Source organism: Pyrgilauda ruficollis, unplaced genomic scaffold (assembly GCF_017590135.1).
Source record: "Pyrgilauda ruficollis isolate IOZ18807 unplaced genomic scaffold, ASM1759013v1 scaffold29, whole genome shotgun sequence".
Classification (NCBI taxonomy): domain Eukaryota; kingdom Metazoa; phylum Chordata; class Aves; order Passeriformes; family Passeridae; genus Pyrgilauda; species Pyrgilauda ruficollis.
Genome location: NW_024524266.1, coordinates 7,150,168 through 7,174,815, shown reverse-complemented (window position 1 = coordinate 7,174,815; position 24,648 = coordinate 7,150,168). Strand labels below are relative to the sequence as shown.

At 37.9% G+C, this 24,648-nt stretch overlaps 1 protein-coding gene across 1 annotated transcript in view; it reads right to left on the bottom strand.

Moving 5' to 3' along the window:
- FRMPD4 (FERM and PDZ domain containing 4) overlaps window positions 1-24,648 on the bottom strand; it is a 290,296-nt gene that overhangs the window by 44,058 nt on the left and 221,590 nt on the right. Inside the window, exons 3-4 of the mRNA XM_041472374.1 lie at window positions 19,073-19,233; window positions 16,898-17,000 (exon numbers count right to left, since the gene is read on the bottom strand). Of these exons, the coding sequence (XP_041328308.1) occupies window positions 16,898-17,000; window positions 19,073-19,233 (264 nt within the window). The remainder of the gene's footprint in view (window positions 1-16,897; window positions 17,001-19,072; window positions 19,234-24,648) is intronic.

The window sequence follows — 24,648 nt, the reverse complement described above, 5'->3', positions numbered from 1 at the left end:
GTTCTTATTGTGCTGCTTTTTAAGGAAAATTTCAGGACTGTTACAGAAACTGCAGTAAGGGAGGGAAAAAAAGTTTTTATGTTTTTTCTAATTAAATGGGTTGTAGAAACAGATCTTCCCCAAGAAAGAATATTCCATACACAAGTCATTGTGTGGTCTTTCTGACCTTTCTCTGAAACAACTGGAGCCAGGTCTATCAAATACAACATGTAGCAATAAAGGAACTCGGATCTGTTTTGGCTTGGTGATTCCTAAATGGTTGTTTTCCTCTTCCAAGTGATTAACTTTTTCATAAAGCTTGTGATAATGATCACATTCAGAGGTTACCCAGTACAGACAGTATTGACATTTTTTGTTGACATTTGCTACTCATCAAAGTTCTCCTGATCTTCAGCAGTCATCACAAATGTATTTGTTATATGGAATTATATAACTGTAAGTTCTGAATAGAATTAACTTTCTCTGCACAAAATGCTTAGATCAGGAAAGAAAATTAGTTCACTGCAAACCACATGACAATATGTGCTGTAAAGAAGGGTATTATCAATTAACAACATACTTTGTTTTACTTATTGAAGTTTTAATTTAATAGGTCAGAATTTGAAACTGAGGCATTTCTGATGCAGCCTGCTTTGTATTTTCATCTTTAGCACTGTATTGATACCTGGAAAATTAAACCAACTAACTTAAGGAAAGTAAAAGCAGAAACATGAAAAGCAATGAAATTTGATTGCAAAAACTTTCCCATTATTACAGAGAAGGTAGTAGTGATAATGCAGATAAAGGTACTTATTACAATCCATCAGATAAATGGTCAAACTGCACATAATATTTGTGAGAAAGAGGATCAAGACAAAATTAGGAGGGATGTGGCAAAGGTACAGTCACCCTTTTCTCCCCCTCTAACCTCTTTTCATAGTAAAACAGCCTCAGGGAAAAGAAGATGCACTGATTTGTATCAGACTCTTTATCTCAGTGCTGTCAAACTCATGCATTGAATAATGGTGTATCAAAGCCTACTGTGACTTCAAAGCCATGATGCAAACTATGATAAACTTCTATCTTCTGTTTTTGCATTCTTGGTCTTTCTAAGCTCATGATTTTATGCTTTCTGCGGTCAAGAGGACCATGGTCTTCCACTGAAGTAACACTGGGAATTTCGTCCATTCACCTGAATACCATAACTCATTACGAAGTACCTAAGAGTTTAATTTAGACTCATGAAAGAAACAGAGTAAGGACTTCAAAATGCCTGCTATTTTTCAGCTCCTACATTAAAAATTCTACTATTTCTTTTTCTTTTGTAGCTAGCAAGTGATGTTGAAGGATGTTATTGCAAACTATGCAGCCCATTAGCCCCTGCACCCTGCCCCAGAGATGCTGATGTGAAATTGCTTCAAACACAAAGTGATGCAGTGAAAAAATGGTAGGAAAGTCAGTACACAGACCATTGTACTGAGGCACAGAACAAACTCAAACATTTTAAACCTCTGTGTGTTTTTATTTACAGGTTAGGGAATGAACAGATCAAGGGCAGCCCTGCTGAGAAGGACTTGGAGGGGCTGTAGATGAGAGGCTGGATTTGATCTGGTAACACAGACTTGTAGCCCAGAAAGCCAAATGTGTCCTGGGCTGCATCAAAAGCAGCATGGCCAGCAGGGTGAGCGAGGGGATTCTGCCCCTCTGTTCTCATGGACAGCTGCATCCAGCTCTGGGATCCCAAGCACTGAAAGGACATGGACCCGTTAAAGCAAGTCCAGAGGAGGCCACCAAGATGATCAGAGGGATGGAGCACCTCTCCTGTGGGGAAAGGCTGAAAGAATTGGGATTGTCCAGGCTGGAGGAGAGAAGGCTTTGGGGTGACCTGATTATGGCCTTCCAAGACCTGAAGGGAGCCTACAAAAAAGATGGAGAGAGGCATGTAGTGCCAGGACAAGGGGCAGTGGCTTTGAACTGAAAGAGAGCAGGTTTAGACTAGATATTAGGAAGAAATTCTTTACCCTGAGTTGGTGAGGTACTGAATGGGTTGCACAGGAAAGCTGTAGATGTCCCATCCCTGGAAGTGTTCAAGGCCAGGTTGGAAAGATGTGCCTGTCCGTGGCAGCAGGGCTGGAACTGGATGATCTTTGAGGTCCCTTCCAAGCCAGGCCATTCTACAATTCTGTGATTTATTTACAATTTGTTGTCATTTCTACTGTCATAAAACCTCATGCTCTAAAAACTCTTCCAGGGTCTCTCTCCTCTATGGTTTTGTTTTGCAACATATAGCATTACCTCAAGAATGGGTCTGGTCTACTTGAAATATCTAATTTTCATGTGTTTTCTAAAAAAAAAAACAACCCACAAACAGTGCCTTACTAAGCACAGAGTTTCAGAGAAGGGATACATACAAAATTACTATAATTATTCTAAAGCAGCAGCTGAAAGAAAAAATCTCATGGAGATATTGGCAATCTGTCATGAGGAGAGTACTATGAAGACAGCAGACAATTAAAAATCCAAATATTACTTTCTTGAAATAATTTAACTGTTCAAAAGCATCTATCAAATACTTACACAAGGAAATATTAGAATATTTTCCTCAAGTTTAGTATTTAGTCAATAGACTATAATTTCTGTGGAATATATTGAAGAGTAAGATAGGAAAATATTTTTAAAATGTACAGTACAGTACTATTCAAAGAAGTTAAAATAAGTTTTAGATCAGTAAATCCTATCAGATTAAGGCAGTCATGCCATATTCTTGACCACAATAAAACCAAACCAAATTATCACTTTTTCCTACTGTTTCTGACATTCAGAGGTATAATTGCCAAAACAGAATTTCAGTGCAGAAAAAAGAAATAGTACTGAAATACACTGTAAACTGTGTATGTTCAGTATTGTGTACCAGAAAAGTAACTCCGTATCATCCTGTATTTGACTTCCACTGAAAAACCAGGTCATGAGCCCCAGTGAAATAAGATACACCTCAAAAAACCAAAAACCAAACAAAACACCAATCAAATAAAAGAAAGAAGGTGAAAAATAATTTTAAAAAACCCCAAAAAACATCATGGCCTGCGTAGCATCAGTATCTGGTGAGGCTGCAAGTCAGAAGACATCCAGCTGTGGAGAAGCCTTTGAAAGACTATGCAGCACTAAGTGCAGATAGACAGAACACAGGCAGGGTGACAGTGAACAAGAGCCCAAGAGCAGAAATTCACTGCTGTAAGAGAGAGCTACTCATTTTTCCTCCTTCCTGGAAAACTCACATCTTGCCAGAAAGGGCTGATAGTCCCAAAGGAGTAAGTACAGCTTATTCAACCCTTCAAAGTCCAGATTTAGGTATGAGATAGAGCAGTTTTACTATTCTCATGCACTCACAGATCCAAGACCAACACACAACTTATATCTGACTTCGTCCAAACTTCCTGGCTAAGCATTGTTGGTAGATGTTTTGTAAAGGCTTTATGTTATGCTTGAGCTATAGCACATCTTTCCAAACAGATACCAGTTTATAATTTCTCTGTCTCTTATCTCTCACAGTGTTATTAGCTGTGGTTTCTTAGGACTACACTGGACTTTTTTATCAAGCTGAAAAATACCTGCTGTCCCAGTTTGTCCTTGTTCAGGTAAACCTGTCTTGATCTGTCCTGCAGCAACCTAACTAGGCTGAATTTCTTATGAATCTCATAAAAGGGGAAACCTGTGGTTAATTTTTGCTGCTCTTCCCAATCTACATCCAATTACCAGCACACTTTCAGGAATGGACAGCACTGCAGACCTTCTAGGGTTATATATAAAATTTATATTGCCTTCCTACTCCCACTTGATATTCTTATTCTTTTTATATCCATTTTATATTCATTCTATTAGCTACAATGTACTGCTCTTAAAGGTCAGATTCAATGAATTATTTAATGCCATGGCAAGCTGAGGCACGAACTGCTGTATCTTAACAGTCTCTGGTTGTTTCACCCTAGGCTGAGCTTCATTATGTGAGCCAAGGGGATCTAGAGAGGAATGGTCTCGATAGCAGCTTTAATCCACTTGCTCTGAGCAACAGGCACAGTCACTGTGCACTTCACCTTGGCCAGCCTTCTTCTGAAACAAAGTTTTTGCCACCAGAGGCCATATTCAACACACTACACTGGGAAACAGCACCTCCCTTGTAATGCCGGCACACAACTTTCAAAGCTCCTTCCCTAAATTTCTGAACTTCTGGAATTTCACCAGCTATTGCCATATGACAGTGGTTCCATCAGATAGAGCTGCAAAGGCCCAGGTCCAGAGAGAGTCGCAAAAATGATCAGAGTGCTGAAGCACCTCTACTATTAAGACAGAATGAGAGAATTGGGATTCTTCAGCATGGAAAAGAGAAGGGTCTTGGAAGACCCTATATCACCTTCCAGGAAATTAAAGAAGGCCTCTGAGAAAGATGGGGACAAACTATTTAGCTGGGCCTGCTGCAATAGGGCAAGAGATTTTAAACTAAGACAAGTATGTTTAGAATATAAGGAAGAGATTCTTTACTTCAGGGTGGTAAGGCACTAGAACAAGTTGCCCAGAGAAGCTATGGATGCCCCATCCCTGCCAGTGTTCAAGTTTAGATTGGAAGGGGCTCTGAGCAACCTGATCTAGTGGAAGATGTCCCTGGCCATTGCAGAGAGGTTGGAACTAGATGATCTTTAAGGTCCCTTCCAATACAAACTGCTCTATGACGTGCTTATTTTGTCATCCTTAAGTACCAGCTTTGCCATGACCTCCAGCTCTGCCCTCTTGAACTCCTCAGCATCCCACAGGAAATGGAGTTCCAGTTGCTGCCTTACTTACAAAAGCCTCATGATAAGAGCCTCTTCTGTAGGTGAGACAATCTCCAAAGGAATCAAATTAAGTATATTGTGTATCTTTGGCAAAATGTACTCTCTCTCTCTCTTTCCCCCCACAAGTAACCTGTATATCATATGAACCCCATAAAACTAGTAATACTCATAAAATTATAGTTGTTATAAAAATCCCCTCTGTCCACATCTTTCCCCATTTTAACATGTATTTTTCTTGTAAAAAAGAAATGAAACATGATTTTATTTCTACTAGAGAGAATCACAATGGCATGGTAGAATTTGCACCTTTTATTTATCACTTTTAGGTTGAGATAAAGGAAATGTTTCAAAGAAATATTTAAAACTGTCTAAGCAACGCTCCTTATAACAGCTTGGCTGTACAAACCATGTAAAATGGTCATGACAAACCATGTGAAATGTCAAGACAAGATTTTGGGTAACATGAGCTGCAGAACCTCATGATCTTGTTTCTAAGTGACTCATAAATCCCAAATCCATTATAACAGAGCTTTATGAATCATATTCCTCTCTCTCCACACATACATACAAACATGTGCAAATGCCTGCATACAAATGTAGAATATATACTGAATGCTTATGGCATGTTATTTGTCCAATAAAAAATGCTAAGTCTTACATTACTAAACTGCATCCTCAGTCTATATATCTGGGGGCATAAATTATGCAATTTCCTCTTTGTCCAAAAAACCATGGTTGCTAAAGTATGTGCTGAATTTTCTTCCTGTCTCATATGTCAATGTGGTACAGTTCCTTCCTTATAGCCATGGCAGTTTGAATGAATTATTGATGAACTCAAGCCATCTGCTGGACACTGCAACATGACTGTAATTGGTGTAGAACACTAAGAAATTGATTCAATACTTTTTAAGGGGAAAAAGAAGCAGTATCTTTACTAATGCAGTTGTCCTAATATTTAATTAAAGACTTTGAACACAAATAGAATGTCAGATGAAATGCAGAACAAAAGGGTATTTCTGGTCACAAAAGTATAATTTCCATGTAAAATTGAGCAGTAAGGAGAATGACACAAGATAAAAAAATTTAAAAGAATATGGATTACAAATTCAATCCATTGTTTTAATTTTTTGCTCTCTTCCATCATGGAGAGTTTTTGCTATTTCTCTTGATAAACTCAGGCAGATGATATTTTCCTTTTAAGTCTCTGGCACACTTTAATGACACACAGAAAATAACACTGAGCAGAAAAGATGAAGTATGGAATGAAGATTTCAGTGGAATGACTAAACCTCATGTTTCCTATGTTTTTTTATGTAATACAGATGACCTAAAGGATTTTCGACGGCTGCAGCAACCAATTTCTTCTACAAAAGAACTGCCTTTTTCTCATAGTGCTTTCTGAGTAACAGTTCTGCTGAAAAGCTGAAGTGATCATAAAATGGGTAAGTTCGATGATACAAGATGACAAGACCTTTGCCTCTCCAAGAGTCTTGTTTGATTCATAAGCTGAACAAGTGTGGTTTGAACTAAACCTCCAATCAAACTGAATCACTTTATTTAACAATATAGACAGTGGACTTCAGGGATTTTCCCTTGTGCAGTAAGTAAAATATATGAACCTTTAGTCTGCATGAGGAGGAATAGGAGCTAAAAGAACAATTAACATTTCAGCACATAATATGTAAGAAATATGCCTTTGGGGAAACGTAGGCTGATGACAATCTGGTTTTATCTCTGCAATCTCTCCTTTGGTATTTGCAGTCTCTAGTTCAATATTCTGTCTTCTTGGTTTCTCAGAACCAGCTTCTTTGTTTCTCAAACAAAGCCAAAGCAAGACTAATACCAACATAATTTGGAAGTCACCTGCTTTGAAATACACCATTTCTCTTTCCTCTCTTTCTGTTGCTGCTTTTAGGATGTTTTTGAAGACTTGGTTGTTAAAAGTCAAGCAAAAAGTCAAACAGAAAATTATGTCTATGGGAAAAAAAAAAAAGACTAAAAAAGCTAAAGTAGTAGCTAAAATACTTTTCTTACACTTCTTGTCCTGTGTTGCCTGTGATAAATTACAGATGATCAACTGTCACACCAGAAATCAAGGAAAAGCTGACTAATAAATCCCAGAGAAATCTATCACATTAAGCTGCCTTTTGAAGCATTCAGTGTTTTTAAAATCAATTTATTTTTAGCTATATTTATTTTTTACTAGCTTCTACTGGTTTTTGTCTCAGATTAATGAGAAACTTTTTCTCCTTTGACATCCCACTGTGACCCAGTCATCCCAATCAGTGGTAATATTTAACTGAAGTTTCTCACTTTGGGGACTAATGAGTCAGAATATGTAAGACTGTTCTCTTCCCCTTTTAACTAACCTCCTTATTGGGCATATCAGGTAGAGTTAGAAGTAGATACTCAATCTCTTGGCAATTTTGGCAGTCCTTGTTGGCTGCATTACTGTTAAAATAAAAATATGATCTAAATCTTTGTTCAAACTTTTGTAGTCCATCAACCAAGACAGAAGTCCCCACAACATTTCTATTCCAACTACATTAATCCATCAACAACTAAGAGAGACTGTGAATCACAAAATTATTCTTATTGGAGGGAAACGGGAAAGAGACAGGACTCGCTGGTGACAGTCTTAAGTCTTTTGATCAGATTTTTTAAAAAGCTTCAAAGAACCCCAAAAATCAGGCCTTGCAAACACACAAAAAAAAAGAGAAGTCAGAAAAAAAAATCAAGTCAATTGCACTGAGAGCGAGATCCAATTATTTTACAAAACAATTAAATCTAGACATCTCTCAATCAAAAAGAAGTCACAGAGAGTTTTACCAGACTAGGATTCAGAGAACCATTTAAACGTAGAATTGCCTGAGTTGGAAGTGATCCACAAGGACCACTGAAGTCCAGCTCCTGGCCCCGCACAGGGCCACCTCAAGAATCAGACCACGTGCTTGAAAGCGTACCTGAACTCTGTCAGGGTCAGTGCTGTGGCCCTTTCCCTGGGGAGCCTGTTCCAGTGCCCAGACACTATTTGGGTGAAGAACTTTATTCTTATATTGAATCTCCACCTCCCCCAGCACAATGTCAAACCTGTTTTTGCCTCTTTACCCCTTCCAATCTAGTTTAACTAGTAAGTATTCACTTAGAACTTTCTCATTTCTACTATTTTTGTGCTTTTCCAACTCCTTACACAAACTACAGGTTATAGTTTTCAAGAACTGACATCCCTAAGATGTTTTTGGCAGACTGAAAGGTAACATTGCCATGAGAGAAAGAATATGAAATGGAAGTGTAGAGGTATCCACTGAAAGTGGACCCTCATGTTCTGAGGGACAGCCACTTTGCAGATACACACAGTTCAGGAAGCACCATTCTTCATTTTATTTTCCTTTATAGACTAAATGTCATCTGGAAAATAAATAGAATTGTGAAAGTAAAAACTAACTCTGAGAATCAGGAAGACACAGAAAAATCTTGTCATCTTCAGGGACTCCTGAGTCAGCTTCCATTATGCAATTCATTAGAATTACACTGTTACAGCAGTGGATCATGGAGTACCAACACCTCTCCATGACATTTTTCTCTGAGTAGGGTTTTACTCATTTACACTCACTCTCCTTATGTCCTTCCCACCCCAGGGAGTGCCGCTTCCACCTTGACAGGGGAAAAAGCCTGAAAACTAAAGACACTTCACATTAGTGGAAATATACAAGACATTGCAAATTGGTCACAGTCCTTTCACCTTTCTCTCTCAGCAGTTTAAATTGCCTTTTACCTCCTATGAACACTGCTGCATGTGAAACTGCCACCTTCAAAACAGCATTCCTTTTAAGGAGGCAATGCAAATATCTTTCCCTATGCACCTGTAGCTGACAGAAGTCTCCAAGGGTCAACTTACAAAACCGTAAAAATACCATGTTTGCCTTTCAGCTCTTGACATCACCTTTGCCATCATTCTGTCAAAATACAGCATTTTGGTATAATTCAGAGAAACTACAAGACACTTTATTGACAATGCAATATACATTTCAGTGTTTTAAAGAACTACTTCTCTGCCATCCTGAAGTTATTTAGGGAGCAGATAAAAGCCCGTTAATTCCTGTGATTCGTACAGCCAGCACTGGCTCAGGATAAAAGGGAATGCTGATGCCACCACTGGGAAAAGTCACACTGTGAAAGCCTTCCCAAAGAATCACAGGTCCACAACCATCATGTCTTCTCAGAAATGGCTGTTTTGCCCTTAAATAGCTTCATTAGCTGATGTGTATATGCTGAATTAGTCAGCAACTGACTGGCAGGATAATGGAGCTGTAAACTTCCTGGTGAGGGCAGACAGACACTTCTGGAAGGACAGAGTTACTTTGTGAGTTCTGTGCATGCAGTGGTGAAGGCATCTCTGTCATCTTCCTACTTTACAGCCACGCCATGCTGGCAGCCCCTGGGGCATGGCACAATCCTCTCCTGTCAGCCTATACTGCTTCCCCAGTCCAGAAACTGTTCTGCAGAGTCTGGCGTTTCCCAAACTGCTCCTGAAACTGTCTCTGGCTTGTGTTTCTCCCTGACTTCTACTTTCTGCAGATTAAATTTCATAGTGAATACACCTGTGTAAGTGTAGCTGTCCTGTTGTAATGTCTTCAAGGCATCCACAGAACATTCAAATACAAACAGCACAATGTAAAGGGCTGGCTTGCCCAACATTGTCTTTGAGGATTTGGAAATGTCACTTCAAAAGAGACATATAGTGCAGCTGGGAAGGAGAAACCTTGCAATTGCAGTAGTTTGACACCTAGTCTCCAACCCTCCCTACCACAAACACAGGACAGGAGATTCTTAGCTACCTCCTGCTACATATTCCAACCAGATGTAATCCTTTGATGCATGAGGCTTCCACAAACAGTACAAAGAAGGATAAACATCTATTGCAGAGCATGCAATATAAAGGTAATTCATCACATGGAGGCATTAATTCATAATAAACTCAAATCTGGGTGTTCATTTGAATGGCTTTACATGGAAACAATTACTCTGAAACATTCACATCAGTGCATCTGGCTTTAGAGCAAATCTTCCCTTTGGACAAGCCAACGCTTTTGTTTAGTTGGATGAGAAGCAGTAAGCTTGTCAGAACAAGCTAATGAGAGCAACATTTGCTGGTTCACATCTGAAGAACCAATCAGTACAGTTACTTGTGTTTTGGGCACAGCTGTTCCACATCTCCATTCATACCCTCGCATTCCATAAAGCAACTTGTTAAGGAACAGCTGACCTGAAATTCCTCACGGCTGACTCCTTTTTCTAGAGAACAGAGTGAGATGATGACACAACATTTCAAACAGATGACACATCAAGCCTTGAAATTTCAAAAAAGGGCCTACCCTTGCTGACTCTGAGAGCCATTCAGCATGGTTAACACAAAAAGAAAATTAAGTTTACACAACAAATAAGGATCTCAGCACTCAGAACATTTGAATTATCAAGGTCAAACCTTTCTAAACCATGTCAGTCAACTTTCTGCTAAGAATAAGCAAGGATATGACACTGCAAGCTTTGAGAGATATGATGGATTTAAAAGAGAACAACGCCCATAGTTGGCATTGATTTTAACAATAGCAAGTAATATCTCTGTACAGCTTTCAGCTCTTACAGGCCTTTGAAAAGGTGGGCAGGCATTTCTGAAATGTTATTGAAGATTGGTTATTAAAATCTGGAGAAACGTGAATTAGCCTTCAATATATTAGCTCAAGAACAGGAAGCTCCACAACAGCCCAGAAAAGAAGATAAATGAGATAATACTAAATGTGTGCTCTCACAGATTTAGAGCTAATTTGAAGTATGATCCAGTTATCTCTGTACTACATTGCAGAAACACCTCAAAAGATAGAAGATACATATCTAACAACACCCCTCAAGACAGAGAGGAACTGACTCCTAATATCCTTACTTTGAGCTCCCTGCATGGGCTAGCTGACCAAGTGTAGCTAATTAAATGCCCTGGCAGGAAGCTTATCTCCAGTGATGGCATTTGTAAAACTCTTACAGATCACTTGGTCCAACATTTTGTCCCTTTGTTCACCATATTAGTATTTAAAACCTAGAACAGTAGCAATTCATCAATCAGGGCCTGACACAAAGTGGGTACAGCCTCTGGATTCATATACTGAACTGGGAGTGTAATGGAGTACCTTCAAATTAAAATGTCTGCATGACTGGTTTTTTAAAAAAAGCAGTTTTCAAGGTTCATGGTTGCTAAGCAGTATCATAGTTAATAGCTTAATATGCTTGATTTTTTCTCTCTGATGCTGATGAAGAAAGAATAATAGTAAGTCCACCAAAATCACTTTATCCAGTATAATAAACAGTCTAAACTACATCCAGAAACATTTGAAAAGCAGCATTTTCAGCTGCTGTGAGATGATGATGATGACAGGCACTGTCACTGAGCTCCCTTTTACACTTGCATTTAGCTCTGAGGATGCAGAGTAGGAAAAGTGGTTCCCTGACATACACAGAGTCAAATGGGAGTGACAGAATCCTCATTCATTTCGCAGTGATGGTGAGGAGGGTCAATATTGATTAAATTCATGTTAGCACTTAAAATGCAACATGCTGCCTAAAATCCTGGAGGGTTCCTTCTCTCCAGTCTTATGGTAATACACAATTAAACCATAAATTCTACTGCAGAATTGAAAGAATCCTCTAGATCCTCTTGATGAAAACTTGCTGTGACATTAACTTGCCAGAGCTATTTCAGAAATGTTTTTGAGTAATTTCTCTTAAATAGAAAATAGAGCCAACAAGAAATAAAAGCCCTTAATGAATGTCACCTTTCTCATTTCTCACTTTGCAATTTAAGTATTTTAGTGGAATTCCAGAGGTTATAAAATACTGATTTACTGCTGTTACAGTTGCAAGGAATGGACTAATCTAGCCTAATTTAGCAACGTAGAAGTCAGGTTTCTACTTAAAAATACTCTTCTGTTCTTCTTCTTTAGTCAATAAAGCTTTCTGCAACAGGCTAGTTTTTCCAAAACAAGTGTTTCAGATGGATTACCCTCTTCAGATGCCAGTTTCTCCTGGATGGCTGCCTGGATAACTATTTTAATTAAAGTGTGAACAAAGTACCACTACCATGCCACTACTCACTTTTTGATTTATGGAGTAAGCAGTACACTTGTGTGTCACTTAAAATTTCAGTAAAATACCTTGCTAAATAAAAAGACAGTTTACTTAAGTTGGGATCCTTGTAGACTAATGCCTACTCGGTGCAATCTAAGAAAAGCAAGTCATAATTCATGTCATAATTGCCTATGAACATCTAATAAGGCAAATTACTTGTTAGATGTTTTTCTTAGTTTCAAAAAAAGGGTTGGTTAAGCTGATTCTTAAACAGATGAAGATGTAACGTTAACCGATGATAACGAGATACATGAACTTCTGAGCAACCAATTAGTTATACCTTACATTAATATACCTTCTAATACGTCAGTGTTGCATTGCTGCTCACCTTCATATAAGGAAAAAAATTGTTCCATTGTGCCATGACTTTAATTTTATCTCAAAATACTTATTGTTAAGTATGTGTGAAAAGCTATAATTCACAGAATCTGTATCAGCAGCAAAATAAACCCAACATAAATAGCTCCTGATAAATTTTGAACTGACTGCACTTCAAATACATCCTTTGTATTCTGTTCGCTTGCTACTTGCCTTGACTTGAAGCTTACATTTAGAAAAGCGATCGTGTTTCTTCCTCTTTTTTGAAGTTCTGTAACTGTCTGTCTTGAATGGAATTCATTTTGACCACAGCTTCAAGTGACTTTCATAAAACTGACCACTCTTTGCAAGGGAAACCATAAACATGACTTCTGAGTTTGTGCTGGAAATAGCTCAGGAGAACAAAATATAGTGCAAAAGCCATTGAACAGCAACCAGAAATAATGAATCCAAATGGATTTTGTCTGCAAACCACACTTGATTCATATTTCTGCAATGCTGGCTTTCAAAGGACAACCTGAACACTAATTAAGTGTTGCTGGTAAAGCAGAGCCGAAAGAATTCAATGGATCAGACTGACCTACAGAGGATATTTATAATGAATATCCCTGATAATCCCCAGACCTAAGACTTCCTAGGATACAAGAGTGTCCCTCATTTTTAAAAAACAAACCAAAATCTCTCACCAGGTTCCTGCTCAGTATCCCCTGGAGTCAGCTGTAGGAGTTTTCTATTTAAGGAAGATTATTTTCAGTAATGAATGTTTAAAAAGCCCACACATAATTAAAATATTACAATGTATTAAAAAGCCAATAGGAAAATTTCTGTATTATGCATTTAACTTATTGAATTTTCCTGTAGTAAAACCATTATTAAAAAGGGACTTTCTTGAAAAACCAGTCTATCTGTTTCTTATCCTGTAGGAGTAACAGTTAGACAATAAATTTGGAGCTGATAGGAAAAGGGCTGAAGAAAAAAAATTATTTAAAAGAAATTACTCTGATTTATTTTGTGGGAAATTTAGAAATAAAGCTAATTTATTGGTTAGGGATATGCTTTTTCCTAACCAAAAAAAAAAATATTTAATTGACATTTTTCAATTACCCTTTTTGGTGGATGTTTGATTTTTTTTAAAGATACATAGACTTTTTTTTTAAGAAAGAAGAAATTGCCTCATCCATTTTCTTTTCCTTCAAGCTCATAACTCTTTTCATAAGTTAATTTTCTGACAATGTTTTATTGGAAAACAATTAAATATTGTGTTTCATTAAAAACTGTTTAACATTCAAGGCTGACTTAACATCTAACATTTATGTGCATTTTGCTTGGCAGTTTTGGGCTTCCCTATTCCTGGTGAAGTTTGATGCTCATCTGGTTGTGAAATCTGACTTTTTCTTTTCTTACGCAATTTAGTTTTTTTCTATTTGACATGCTATGATCTTTATATCAGTATTTTAAAAGTAGATTAATTTTTCCCACACTCTCTACAGTTATAATGACAAATTGTTTGTTGACTTTACAAAAAGCTTTGAGGGAAAGTTGCATAAAACAGCCACTGAATTTCACATGAATATAAAATATACCTTGTTATACCCAATCAGCAAAAGACCATGGGAAAAAAAATAGTGTTGGAATATCAATTTCTCATTAATGTGCTGCAGTGACCACAAGATAGTACAGTTTAAGATCCTGAAGAAAAAGAGGAAGAGGAGTCCAGTCTAAAATCAGGGTGCAGCTTGTGCAGCCAGGGCACTGGCAAGCAGGGCCCTTTGGGATGCAGCTCTGAAAGGCCAGAGCCCAGCAGAGCTGGGTGATTTCACAGAGAGCCTCCTCCAGGTGCCAGAATGGTCTATTCCAACCTGCAAGGAAGCAGGCAGGCAGAGCAGGACCCCAGCATGGCTCCACAACCTGAACAAGACCCAGTGCAAAATCGAAAGAGATCAGAGATGGAAATGGAGACAGGTTACCCAGGAGAAACCGAGAAGCTGTTCCTGGCCAGGCAGGGATGGGGTTTGCAAAGGTCAGTTGGCACTGAAACTTATCCAGGATGGAAGAAGGATAACAAGAAGGGTCTCTACAACCACAATAGCAGTGAAAGCCAAGGGAAATACAAACTTACTGCTAAATTGAGTGGGTAATCTGATGAAGGATACTGAACAAACTCAGATGCTTGATGCTTTCTTGGCTTTGGCCTTTAGTGGCAAGGTCTGCCACTCTGATCCCTGAGCTCAGTGACAGAATTTAGGGAACGGAGGCAGACAAAGGCTGAATTAGGGATTGCTAAGGTAAGAGTGACACACACAAGTCATGGGCCTAGATGGGATGCATCTAAAGCTCATAAAGAAGTTGGCTCATGTCTTTTTGAAAGGCCACTGCTTAAGAACTGAAACACCTACCCAGTGTGGTTCTGAAATCGCTGTATTTGGAGATATTAAAGACTTGATTAGGCAAGTGCTGAGCTGCCACATCTAACTTTGACACTACATGGCCTGGAGCAAGAGGTTAGACTGGATGACCTCCAGAAGTCTCCTCTCAGTTCTTCTATGCTTCTATGCTTTTGTGATTATGCCCATTGTGTAACCCATGCATTTGAAACACCCTCACTGCTGACCACTGAGATGCTGCTACCTGCAGGAAAACAAGATTTCAAAACTTCTCCCATGTACATTGAAAAATGCAGATGCATTGAAAAGTTGCAGATGTGTCTAATCCATATGAAACCCTTCAATTATACAGAAGAGATTCACTATTTCATTGATGTAAAGAATTGCTTATGCTGTGGTGTCAGGTGACATTTTCTAGTCATTCCAGGCATGCCCACTGGCATGAAAAGAAAGCTCTTCTTTTCAAATGCTGTAACATACAGCCTTAATATATTTCACTCCAAATTTCATCAAAGAATGAGTCTCTGTCAAAATCCCAACAGCAGACAGGTTTTGAGAGCAGAGGTAGAATTACAGTGTAAGAAAAGCATCACCTAAAGCTTTCTCTGGAATGAAACAACACTTAATTTGACATTACTTATGTAGTCAATGTAATTTGGAAGGGTGACATTCTAATTGAGTTTCTCATTTGAAGGCAAACAGAGAATCAACTATACAATAAATTCAGTTTGTCTCAGGTCTAATCAGTCTATTTTCCTTGCGGTTATTACTACATATTGCTAGAAGCAGAAAATGAGATAGAGAACTTAACTTTGTTTAATATCAAAGAGTCAGGGAAAGAATGAAGAAGACAATATTACTGCTTTATTGAGAAACAAAGACCTCAGAAATAAGACCCATTTTTTGAGACTTATACCAGTAGTCAACACAGAGCACAAGACAGAACTTTATTAGGAGTAGGACAGTTCTTTCAGTTTAAGGAATCTACTCATCACAAGAAGCTCTTATCAAGTTTTGTTTTTTAGTTGCCTTGCAGGTTGACCTTTTTTAAGAAAATCTCAAAATATATTTTGTTTAATCCCACCTAACACAGATGAAGGCCATCACCATTGTTGGCATTTTTATACCATTTCTGCACCAACTTTCTGCAGGAAGTTTTCTTTCAGCTAAATCCCCAGCAAATCACCAGCCATTTGCAGGAGGAGTACAACTGCTGTGGCACTTCCTGGCCAAATTTCTGTAAATAAATGTGACTTCTCAAAATTACACAGGTAACAGTGAAAACACTGATAGCTCTAAGTTTTGAGGAGAGGTACCTGTACCATTGAAACCTGAGCACCTCTCAGGAATCAACAAGACCCACCAATTCAGAGTTTACATCAATGGGAAGGAGAATACAGAAACAAAACTGGTGTACAGCAACCAGGCTGCTAGAATTTAAATTACTAATCTTAAGTTTATTTTTTTAATTACTTGCCATTTTTCTGTGCAATGCACTAACATTTCTTGTTACTCCAAAAGCAAAATTTATTATATGAATCGCAATACATCTTTTTCTATATCCTTAGCATTTGTCAGTCATTGTTCTTTCTTTCCTTCTCTATCCCACTATAAATAGACATTTCTCCTTTCCTGTACTATCCCCAGCCACTTTTTTTATCTAGTTTTCTGACTTCTTCTGTCTTTCCTTCCTGCTTCTTTCACAAAAACTTACCTACCTGCATTCACCAAAACACTTTTTGAGTTTCTCTACATATTTTCATGCATTCATTTACTCTCAAAAATCACTCCATCACATTTTATTTATTCTTCACATAAGACAAACCTGACTTAACTTTCTTCATATGAAAAATGAACAGTAATGCAACAGTGAGTGGAGCTTCCATGCTTCAGGAATCATCTTTTCAACAATCCATACCAAAAATAAATATCAGGAGAATACAATTTCTCTTTTGATACCCAAGTACTTGGGAGCTGTTCCTGGAGGTTTTTATACTTTTTTAGCTACCCAGATGATATTTTAAGAGGACACTTCATTTCAATACTAAGATAATTCATCATTCTTCATAACTAAATTCATCATTCTTTATAACTAAAGCAAAATTATTTTCTCTTTTCTCAGCCATGAGAAGGCAAGACTTGCTGTACTACTGAATGACTGCACAGGGCAATAAGTCACTGGGTTTGTAGTTTAAGTGACAGGACATCAACTACCTGACAAGGTCGATGACTCTCTCCCTTGGAGCAGTGCTGACTGGCTCATCATTAATCATTATGATCTGATCCCCCGGTATAAGCTTTCCTTCAGAGGGGCCGCCTGCAGACAAATAAAAAAATAAAAAAAATAAATTAAAAAAAAAAAATAAAAAAAAAAAGCACAGGTTAACACTACATTGTAAACACACAGACACACTGTCGCTCATACACTACAAGTGTGTTTTTTCTTCAGCTAATGCCATTTTTACACTAACACTATTTCTGACATTACCAGTACTCCCTCACCAGGAAGATCTTGCAAGCTAGTGGTTTAGTTGCTTCTGCTGAAGTTCCTCAAGTTCTAAACCTGTATCTAACCACCTAAAGTAAGGGCTCAGTTTTCTGAAGGGCCAAAAGGACCCATAAGCTGTGGACTAACACCCTACGGTGTGAACAACTGTATTTCAATCATCCTTGATCAATGTTTGTCTGATATTTCGTAAGACCACCCTGAGAAGGATTTCTTTTCTTGTGAACAAATGATCCTATTTATCTGCTGTTAAGAACAGGAAGTATTTTCCCATGGTAAATATACCAGATCTTCCTGGTTGCAACACATTGTTTCCTGTCCCAGGCAAAGTAACACCAGAGAACAAGTTATTCCTCTTTCCTATGAAACATCACTTGCATATTTGAATGTTATTCACAGGTCTCTCCTATGCTTTTCTGTTCTAGGGAAAACAAACCTGTTTTCTTCAATTGGAGACAGAAAGTTTTTATACCCCAGCTGCTTGAATCTCTTTTCTGCTGGATTCCTACCACTTGATGGAACATGAGTACATCCAAAAGCATTGTCACTTTCAGTTAGACGTGAATATTTAGCATCAGTCTGAATAGGCAATCAGTCATGTATATGTCTATGTGGTTTGGATTCTGGCACTGCTGAAATGCACATTGAGTGCATTGTATTTTATAAAATGCACATATTACTTTGTTTCTCAGCACAATTACATGCCCAAAAGACGATGTGACATCACAGCTCCTAGTGTAAAGATGTATCTTCTGTAGTCTTTGTCTTTACACTCTGCAATGATGATACATAAAAAACCTAGTAATATTACCACTATGAAGATCAAGTCTTAAAAGAAAATGTTTCAGCATCAAAACCAATTCATTCAACAAGTGAGCTAATGCTGATCCTTTCCTCTGTTTGCTTTGAAAACTTTACTTCACTTCCATATCCTGGATAAATGGATACAAATCCATGTAGGAGAATGTTTTCCTGAGCTCCTATTTCTTCCTAGTCACTTGAAACAGAACATGGTAAACACATTTTACAAATTTTAACATAAAACTACATTAATAATGCCAAGTTGAGAGAAATGAGCTGTCTGGATCTGGTTCAAATATTAGTTACACTGCTCAATTCATGTGAAAGCAATACAAATGTAATCAATGCACACACGTTGGTAAATTACATCAGAACTTCACAGAGTCGATTTTGCCTCTCCTCTGCTCTCTGTGGGGGTTCTGGAGAACATATCGAACAGGAGCAAAGTCAAATCCCTGCCCTTGGCTGCAGTTTTACGTAACAACTGAACTTTTAAGCATAGAGAGCAGGAGCCTGCTGTTTGGGAAATGGGTTATCCCAGGTCTGCTCACTTATAACTTCAAAAAGATCACAAACCTCACTAATTTTCACTACAGGTAAGATGTTTAGGGATATCTTTTGACCCAGCTTTTAACCATATAGTTGTACAGATGCGTTCATTAAAGAAAACAAAAGCCAGCAATAGCATCCAGAAGGTGATGGTGAGAATGAAAAATATGCAAGTTTTAATCTCAGAACTCAACGTACCTCTTGAAAATGCTGATTCAATGGTAATGAAGGTGACAGCAAACCAATATAAGGATACCAGGGAGAAGACCTTTCCTTGAATGAAATGGGTTAACTTTCAGGCAAACAATAGTAATGGCTCTGAGCAATAACTCCAAACTAGCTTTTTGCCAATACATTTATGTAATGTTCAAAAATGACTGTGAGGAAGGAAACCACAAGGCTAAAAATCATGTCTAGTATTTGTGATTACTTTGCCTGCCTGAATATTTCAACAGTTCTCCAATTTGTAGCTGCATTTCGTCTTAGTAGGCTAAATCAAAGTTTTCTTCTGGGGTCAGGTGGGGAAAACATACCTGGTGTTACTGAGCGTACAACAACTGGCTTTTCACTACCAGCCACAAACCCAAATCCTAGCACAGGATCCCTCCTCATTTCCACTTTCCGAGGGGTTGGAGGGGTTATTTGGCAGCTCTCTATTCGAGGGTCTTCAAATGTGGCTGATTGTGTCATGTGACTGTGAAAACAAAATAAAAGATGGAAAAAGGAAAAAAATCATTAAAACATGATTTTGTGGTATCTACTTGAGCCAAGCAATTTGTGCAACGATATGAGATGAATAACTGAAACGTTCTCACTGGAGGAACTAAAGCACCAACTTAATAATTTTCCATTAGATTTTCTTATGCATTAAGTAATAATGCTGCTGGCAGGTCTCAAATAGTAATCAATAGTATCAGGCTTTAAAGAGGCCTCTTTTTGACAGCACACATTTAATCATATCCCATATATGAAAGAAAAACAACATGATAATAAAGCCTTTGTCATCTGTGTTTGAATTCTTCTTCATTCAGTTTTTGGAAGGGAAAATAATAGTAGTGACCTACTCATAATATAAAACACAAAAATTAGAGTCTGTCAGCCTTTTTAAAAAGAGAACACACATTTTAATTTAGGGATCTAACATGTTAAGCAAGTTTCTGAGCTGAATCCTCTCCCTTCCTAAGACCCCCATAACAACTCAAAATTTGCTTTTTGGATAAATTATCTGAAATCACTTCAAAACGTTCCAGGGCACAAACAAACAAAAAAGATATCAAAAAATATATTTATGTGGAATTACTAAAATACTTTTCTTTCTTCTACATGTTATGACAAAGCCTATTTATTGTACCTAGAAGAAAAAATTCTCATGGCTGGAGGGAAAGATCTTGAGTTTTTAAAGAAAAAAACAGAAAGGATGAAAGTTATCCAACTTCACATATCCATGAAATATGTAAGAGTTTAAAAGCATAAAAATTTTAAATTAACATTAATAAACACTGAAACATGTCTGATGCTGTACACAGTCAGAGCCAAAACATACTTTGCATTTTCCACCCAATGCTTGGAGTCCACATTGAATCACAGCTACCAATTCCCAGTGCCAATCAGACAGAGAAACAGACCATTCCAGTGTCATACCCCAAACACCATCCACTGAGCTCATGTGCTTCAGGAAAACAAACTACCACTGCAGGCAACAAGCAATATCTGGTCAGCACAGTACAAAGACAGATTTCAGCTCATGGCATGGACTTATTGCAGTCCTGAGAGACCTCAGATAATATTTGTTTTAAGTTGCCTGACCAAGAGTTAACTCTTTTTTTACTTTCAAGACACTTTAAGTCTGTAAGTGCTGAACTGACTCTAGCTCATGTTAAATAAATGCAGTAGACAAATGGAGGAAACCAAGTTGTAACCCCACCCGCAGAGAGGGCACAGGCTCTGAGAAAGGTAACAACCTGAGCCCAGCCTGAGAACTCTGAAATGCACATCAGAGAGGCAGATATCCCTACAACACTAGGCAGTATCATCCATTGGTGTCCTCATAAGTAATTAACAATATGAAAGTCAAGTATTTGATAATTTTACATGTAACATGTGGTAACATGAGGGTTAAGGGACATACTGTGCAACCAACATTGTTGCTCTCACCACCTGTCCTTTTCCATCTGCGACTACAACTCCCTGAAGAACTCCAAACTGACAGTCCATAAGGAGAAAGGTGTCATTCAGAGATCTATTTTCATCATCAATGACACGCAAAAACTTCTCTGATCTTTCCCCAATACATACACCTTGAGCATGACATCAGTTCACTTTCCATGGTCTCCTTCATTACTGATACACAGAAGAGCAGCAAAATCTCAGTAAACTCTCAGTGGGAGTCTATTTCTGTTACAGGATTTTTCTAGGGCTTTTCTTCAAAGAAGCTTTCTATCCCTATGACTAGATTCAGACTGCCTAAGAGTAACATGCTGTCTTTTTATGTTTATGATCAGAGGCAGCAGAAGCCACTTCCTTACAAAAATAAGGGAGCAAGAGAATACCTCTGTGCTCTCTTAATATATACATAAGGTGAGGTCAGCGAAGAAAGTACTTGTCTTTTACTAGCTAGAGCATCACATCTGATACTTCATTCTCTTCCTCCTCCTCCTGTTCCTCCAGCTTTTGTCAGTTTATTTTAGATAACTTTCTATTTTGTTTTTCCAATGAACTGTTAGAAAACCCAGATAATTATATGCAGAACCTTTAAGAAATCTGTCTTCAAGAACTCCCAGGCACCTCCTCTCCATAAATTCCTATTTATGGTTTGTGCTTCTAGATATTCAAACATTTTTCTTTCTAATGAGACAATTTCTGAGGTGTCACTGGTATCTGAAAAACTATCTATTTCAACTTGAGAATTTTTTTTTGTAGAGAAGACAAAACTTTGTACTGTGCTGACCAGAGGCATTTTTCATCTCTTAGATGACAGCCCCAAAAGGTTAACTTTCCACAAAGTTAAGATAATATATTTAATAATTTCCTAATAGCTGATTTTTTTTTGTAACTGAGGCACTACAAGCCCAAACAGAAAGCACCTTTTGTCCCAAAGAGAAAATACCATATTTATAAGCAATGTGAATATACTGCTTGAGCCTTTGAAAACTACTTTCCTGTCATTGTACTTACTCTGTCTTCTAGCATTTTTGTGTTTAGAATGTTTTAAAAAGGAAAAACCTCAAAACAGCCCCCAAAACCCGCAACAAACAGCAGCACTTCACATAATAAATTCTAAGAGCAGACAGAGATTTGCTTAAAAGAGCAGCCCTGCTCCTGGATGCTCCAGCCCTTGCCTTGGCTGGTGCTGAGGATCTGCAGCAGCACAGCATCAGTTACTCAAAGCCTAAGCAAGAGGATCAGCAAGGAGCAGTCCGTCATGATTCTGAGTGGCGCAGCAGACGCTATTGATTTTTAAGGTTATCCACCTTGAAATACATCAACTAAAAAGACTTTAGCTCACGCTTCCACAGCTTGCTGCATCGGATATTCTTGTGCCATTCAGTATGTTGAGGGTGTATTTCAAGAGAGTAGCAGGATGTATAAATATGATCCCAGAAGAGATCAGATGAATGCTCAAAGCTTTCTGTGATGGTACATTGACAAACCCGCTTCCTCCTGTGGTTAGTTCATTATTGAGATGCCAGTTGTGATACCACAGTTCAAGACTAATTTGAATTTTGCATTAATTGGAGGTATTTGATCTCCATCTCAGCTATGAAAAATATTAACTTCTGCAGAATAACTATGCTATGAGTTCTAAACCAGAATCTAATAAGCTTGGACTCAAAAAAAGCCACTTTGGGGAACATCCCTTACACTCTGCAAGATATTCGAAGAAAAACTGCAACACTACAAACTTGCTATTTGCTTCAAACACCCTAAAAAAGTATGTAGACACGTTTAGATGCAGTTCTTACATCATACCTAAAGATTTACTTCTCAAGGAAAAATGGGGGAAAAAGAAAAAGCCTGAGATTTTAAATATTAACTGTTCTTTCCATGCACACAAACTCAAGCTGCCCTTAGATTGCCTTTTCAAAGAAAGACACTTATTTCCTCCCATTTTCAACAGCTGAGATTAGTCCCTGCTTTACAAAAGTTCATCTTCTCTGATGCACTCATGTTGTCAGCAGTGGGAGACTGCTGCCATATGAAGGAGAATGATTCTTAGAGAATTTCTTGAACAGAGATTTTATATACCAGACTCTTCTGAGAGATAAACTACCAGCTATGGAAAATCATAGCAGAAGTGCAATCACAAGCACTTAGTCTCAAAAACTCTCTGTGGCAACTGCTCTAGTCAATATAGAAGGTAACAGGAGAAATGCGAGAGAAGGCATCTGAGCGTACATGCACCATCACACAGAGCAGAATACAGACACTGCAGGGTGCCATAACATTCAAGTGCACACTTACCAACAAAAGGGCCTACAGTGAGCAAAGGAGGAAGAAAATTAGGAAAGAAAAATACTCTGGGGAGCACTGATCAGCTGCATCACAGCAGCTAGCACCTGCAAACAGCAAACACAAGGCAGAAGCCCAGGACATTATGAGGAGCCTAACTTAACATTTGCATATCCAAATTCATGCTTGGCTTAGTCAGAGGTGTGGTTTAAGACTGACACTTTAAATCTTCAATTATTAACTTGGTAATTTTTTCCATGGAAACCTTCCTAGCATTGCCCTTGTTTAAATGAGAGGCTGAATAACCCAAGAAATACATAAAAAAAGACTGCAATCAAGAGCTTGATTTAATAATGCTTCATAGTAATTAAAAGCAAAGTATCTGAGTACAATGCTTTTTTAGCCTTTGCATTTTGATATATCATTCCCTGACACATCAGTAGTTTTTTTTGACAAAAAAATTGAGTTTTCGGTTTCACAGAAAAATGATTAGAGCTTTAAGTCTTCTAAGAAACTGAAAACTGTGTATGAACCCAGCAATCCTTGTATGATAAACATTATTTTAGAAATAAGTAACAAAGTCACCGGAACAACTTTAGCTCCATTCTGCAAAAACTTCAAAAAAAAGCAGAAAAAGTGATACCTCAATTTGAGTTGAATACAGCTGCACACCCACAAACTCTAAAACTACTGTAATCAATCAGCTGTTGCATCATATTTGGACAGGGTGGAGACATGCTGCTTTCGGGTGTCTCATTTCATATTCCCATATTACAGTTTGTTTCAATTACTTCACAGGTTAACACTAGCTTGCAATTTCGGGGTGTTTAATCCTTCACTTTTAAACAGCTACAGTATTTCTGCTATACAGATTGATTTACCTACAAAATAGGCTCTTTTTCACTTGAGACACAGCAGGTGTAAACTTGGTCGATAACAGAGAAGAGTCTGTGGAAATGTCAAATCACTCACAGACTGATGAGTGGAAGTGGGCAAGGAGGATGGAGATAAGGACGTTTTACCAAAGGTTTAATTCAGAAATAACAAAACCACTTCAAATTGTTGAGCACTGTTAAAATCCTGTCTCATTAATTTGGAGGAGGTGGAGGATCTGCTTTGTTGATTGCAGTTGTGATTTTTCAACAAGATCTGTGCAAGTTAAGGACACTGAACAAACTTTCATTTACAATTAGCTGAGTCCCTGCCATGAGTCTCTGCCCATCCTGCCCCAAAAAAACCTCTTCATATTCTATGAACTATATGATATTCAGAGTCTTGGGCTCTGCACTCAAAATTTCCTGGGATTGGGAAAAGCTATTGTAGCAACACAAGGAAGTAGATTTAAGTCTCATTCAATCACTATTCTTCAGGAATTAGCACTAAGTAAAATGGCTTGAGAATTGAGACAGATTTATGGAAACTGATAACAACATAAGGATATTCTATATTTTCCTGCTTGATAATCTGGAAAGACTATCAAAATAACAATGACAGTTAAAAGAGAACTGTCATAGAGATGAAGAAATATGCAAACCCTCCAGAAAATGAAAAACTTATATTCGTTAATTTAGCTTAACTAGTAGCTAAATGTGAAAAATAATTTCCTTCCTTCCTTTCTTCCTGGAACCTCTCAGTATATCCCAAGTTAATTTATGTTCTC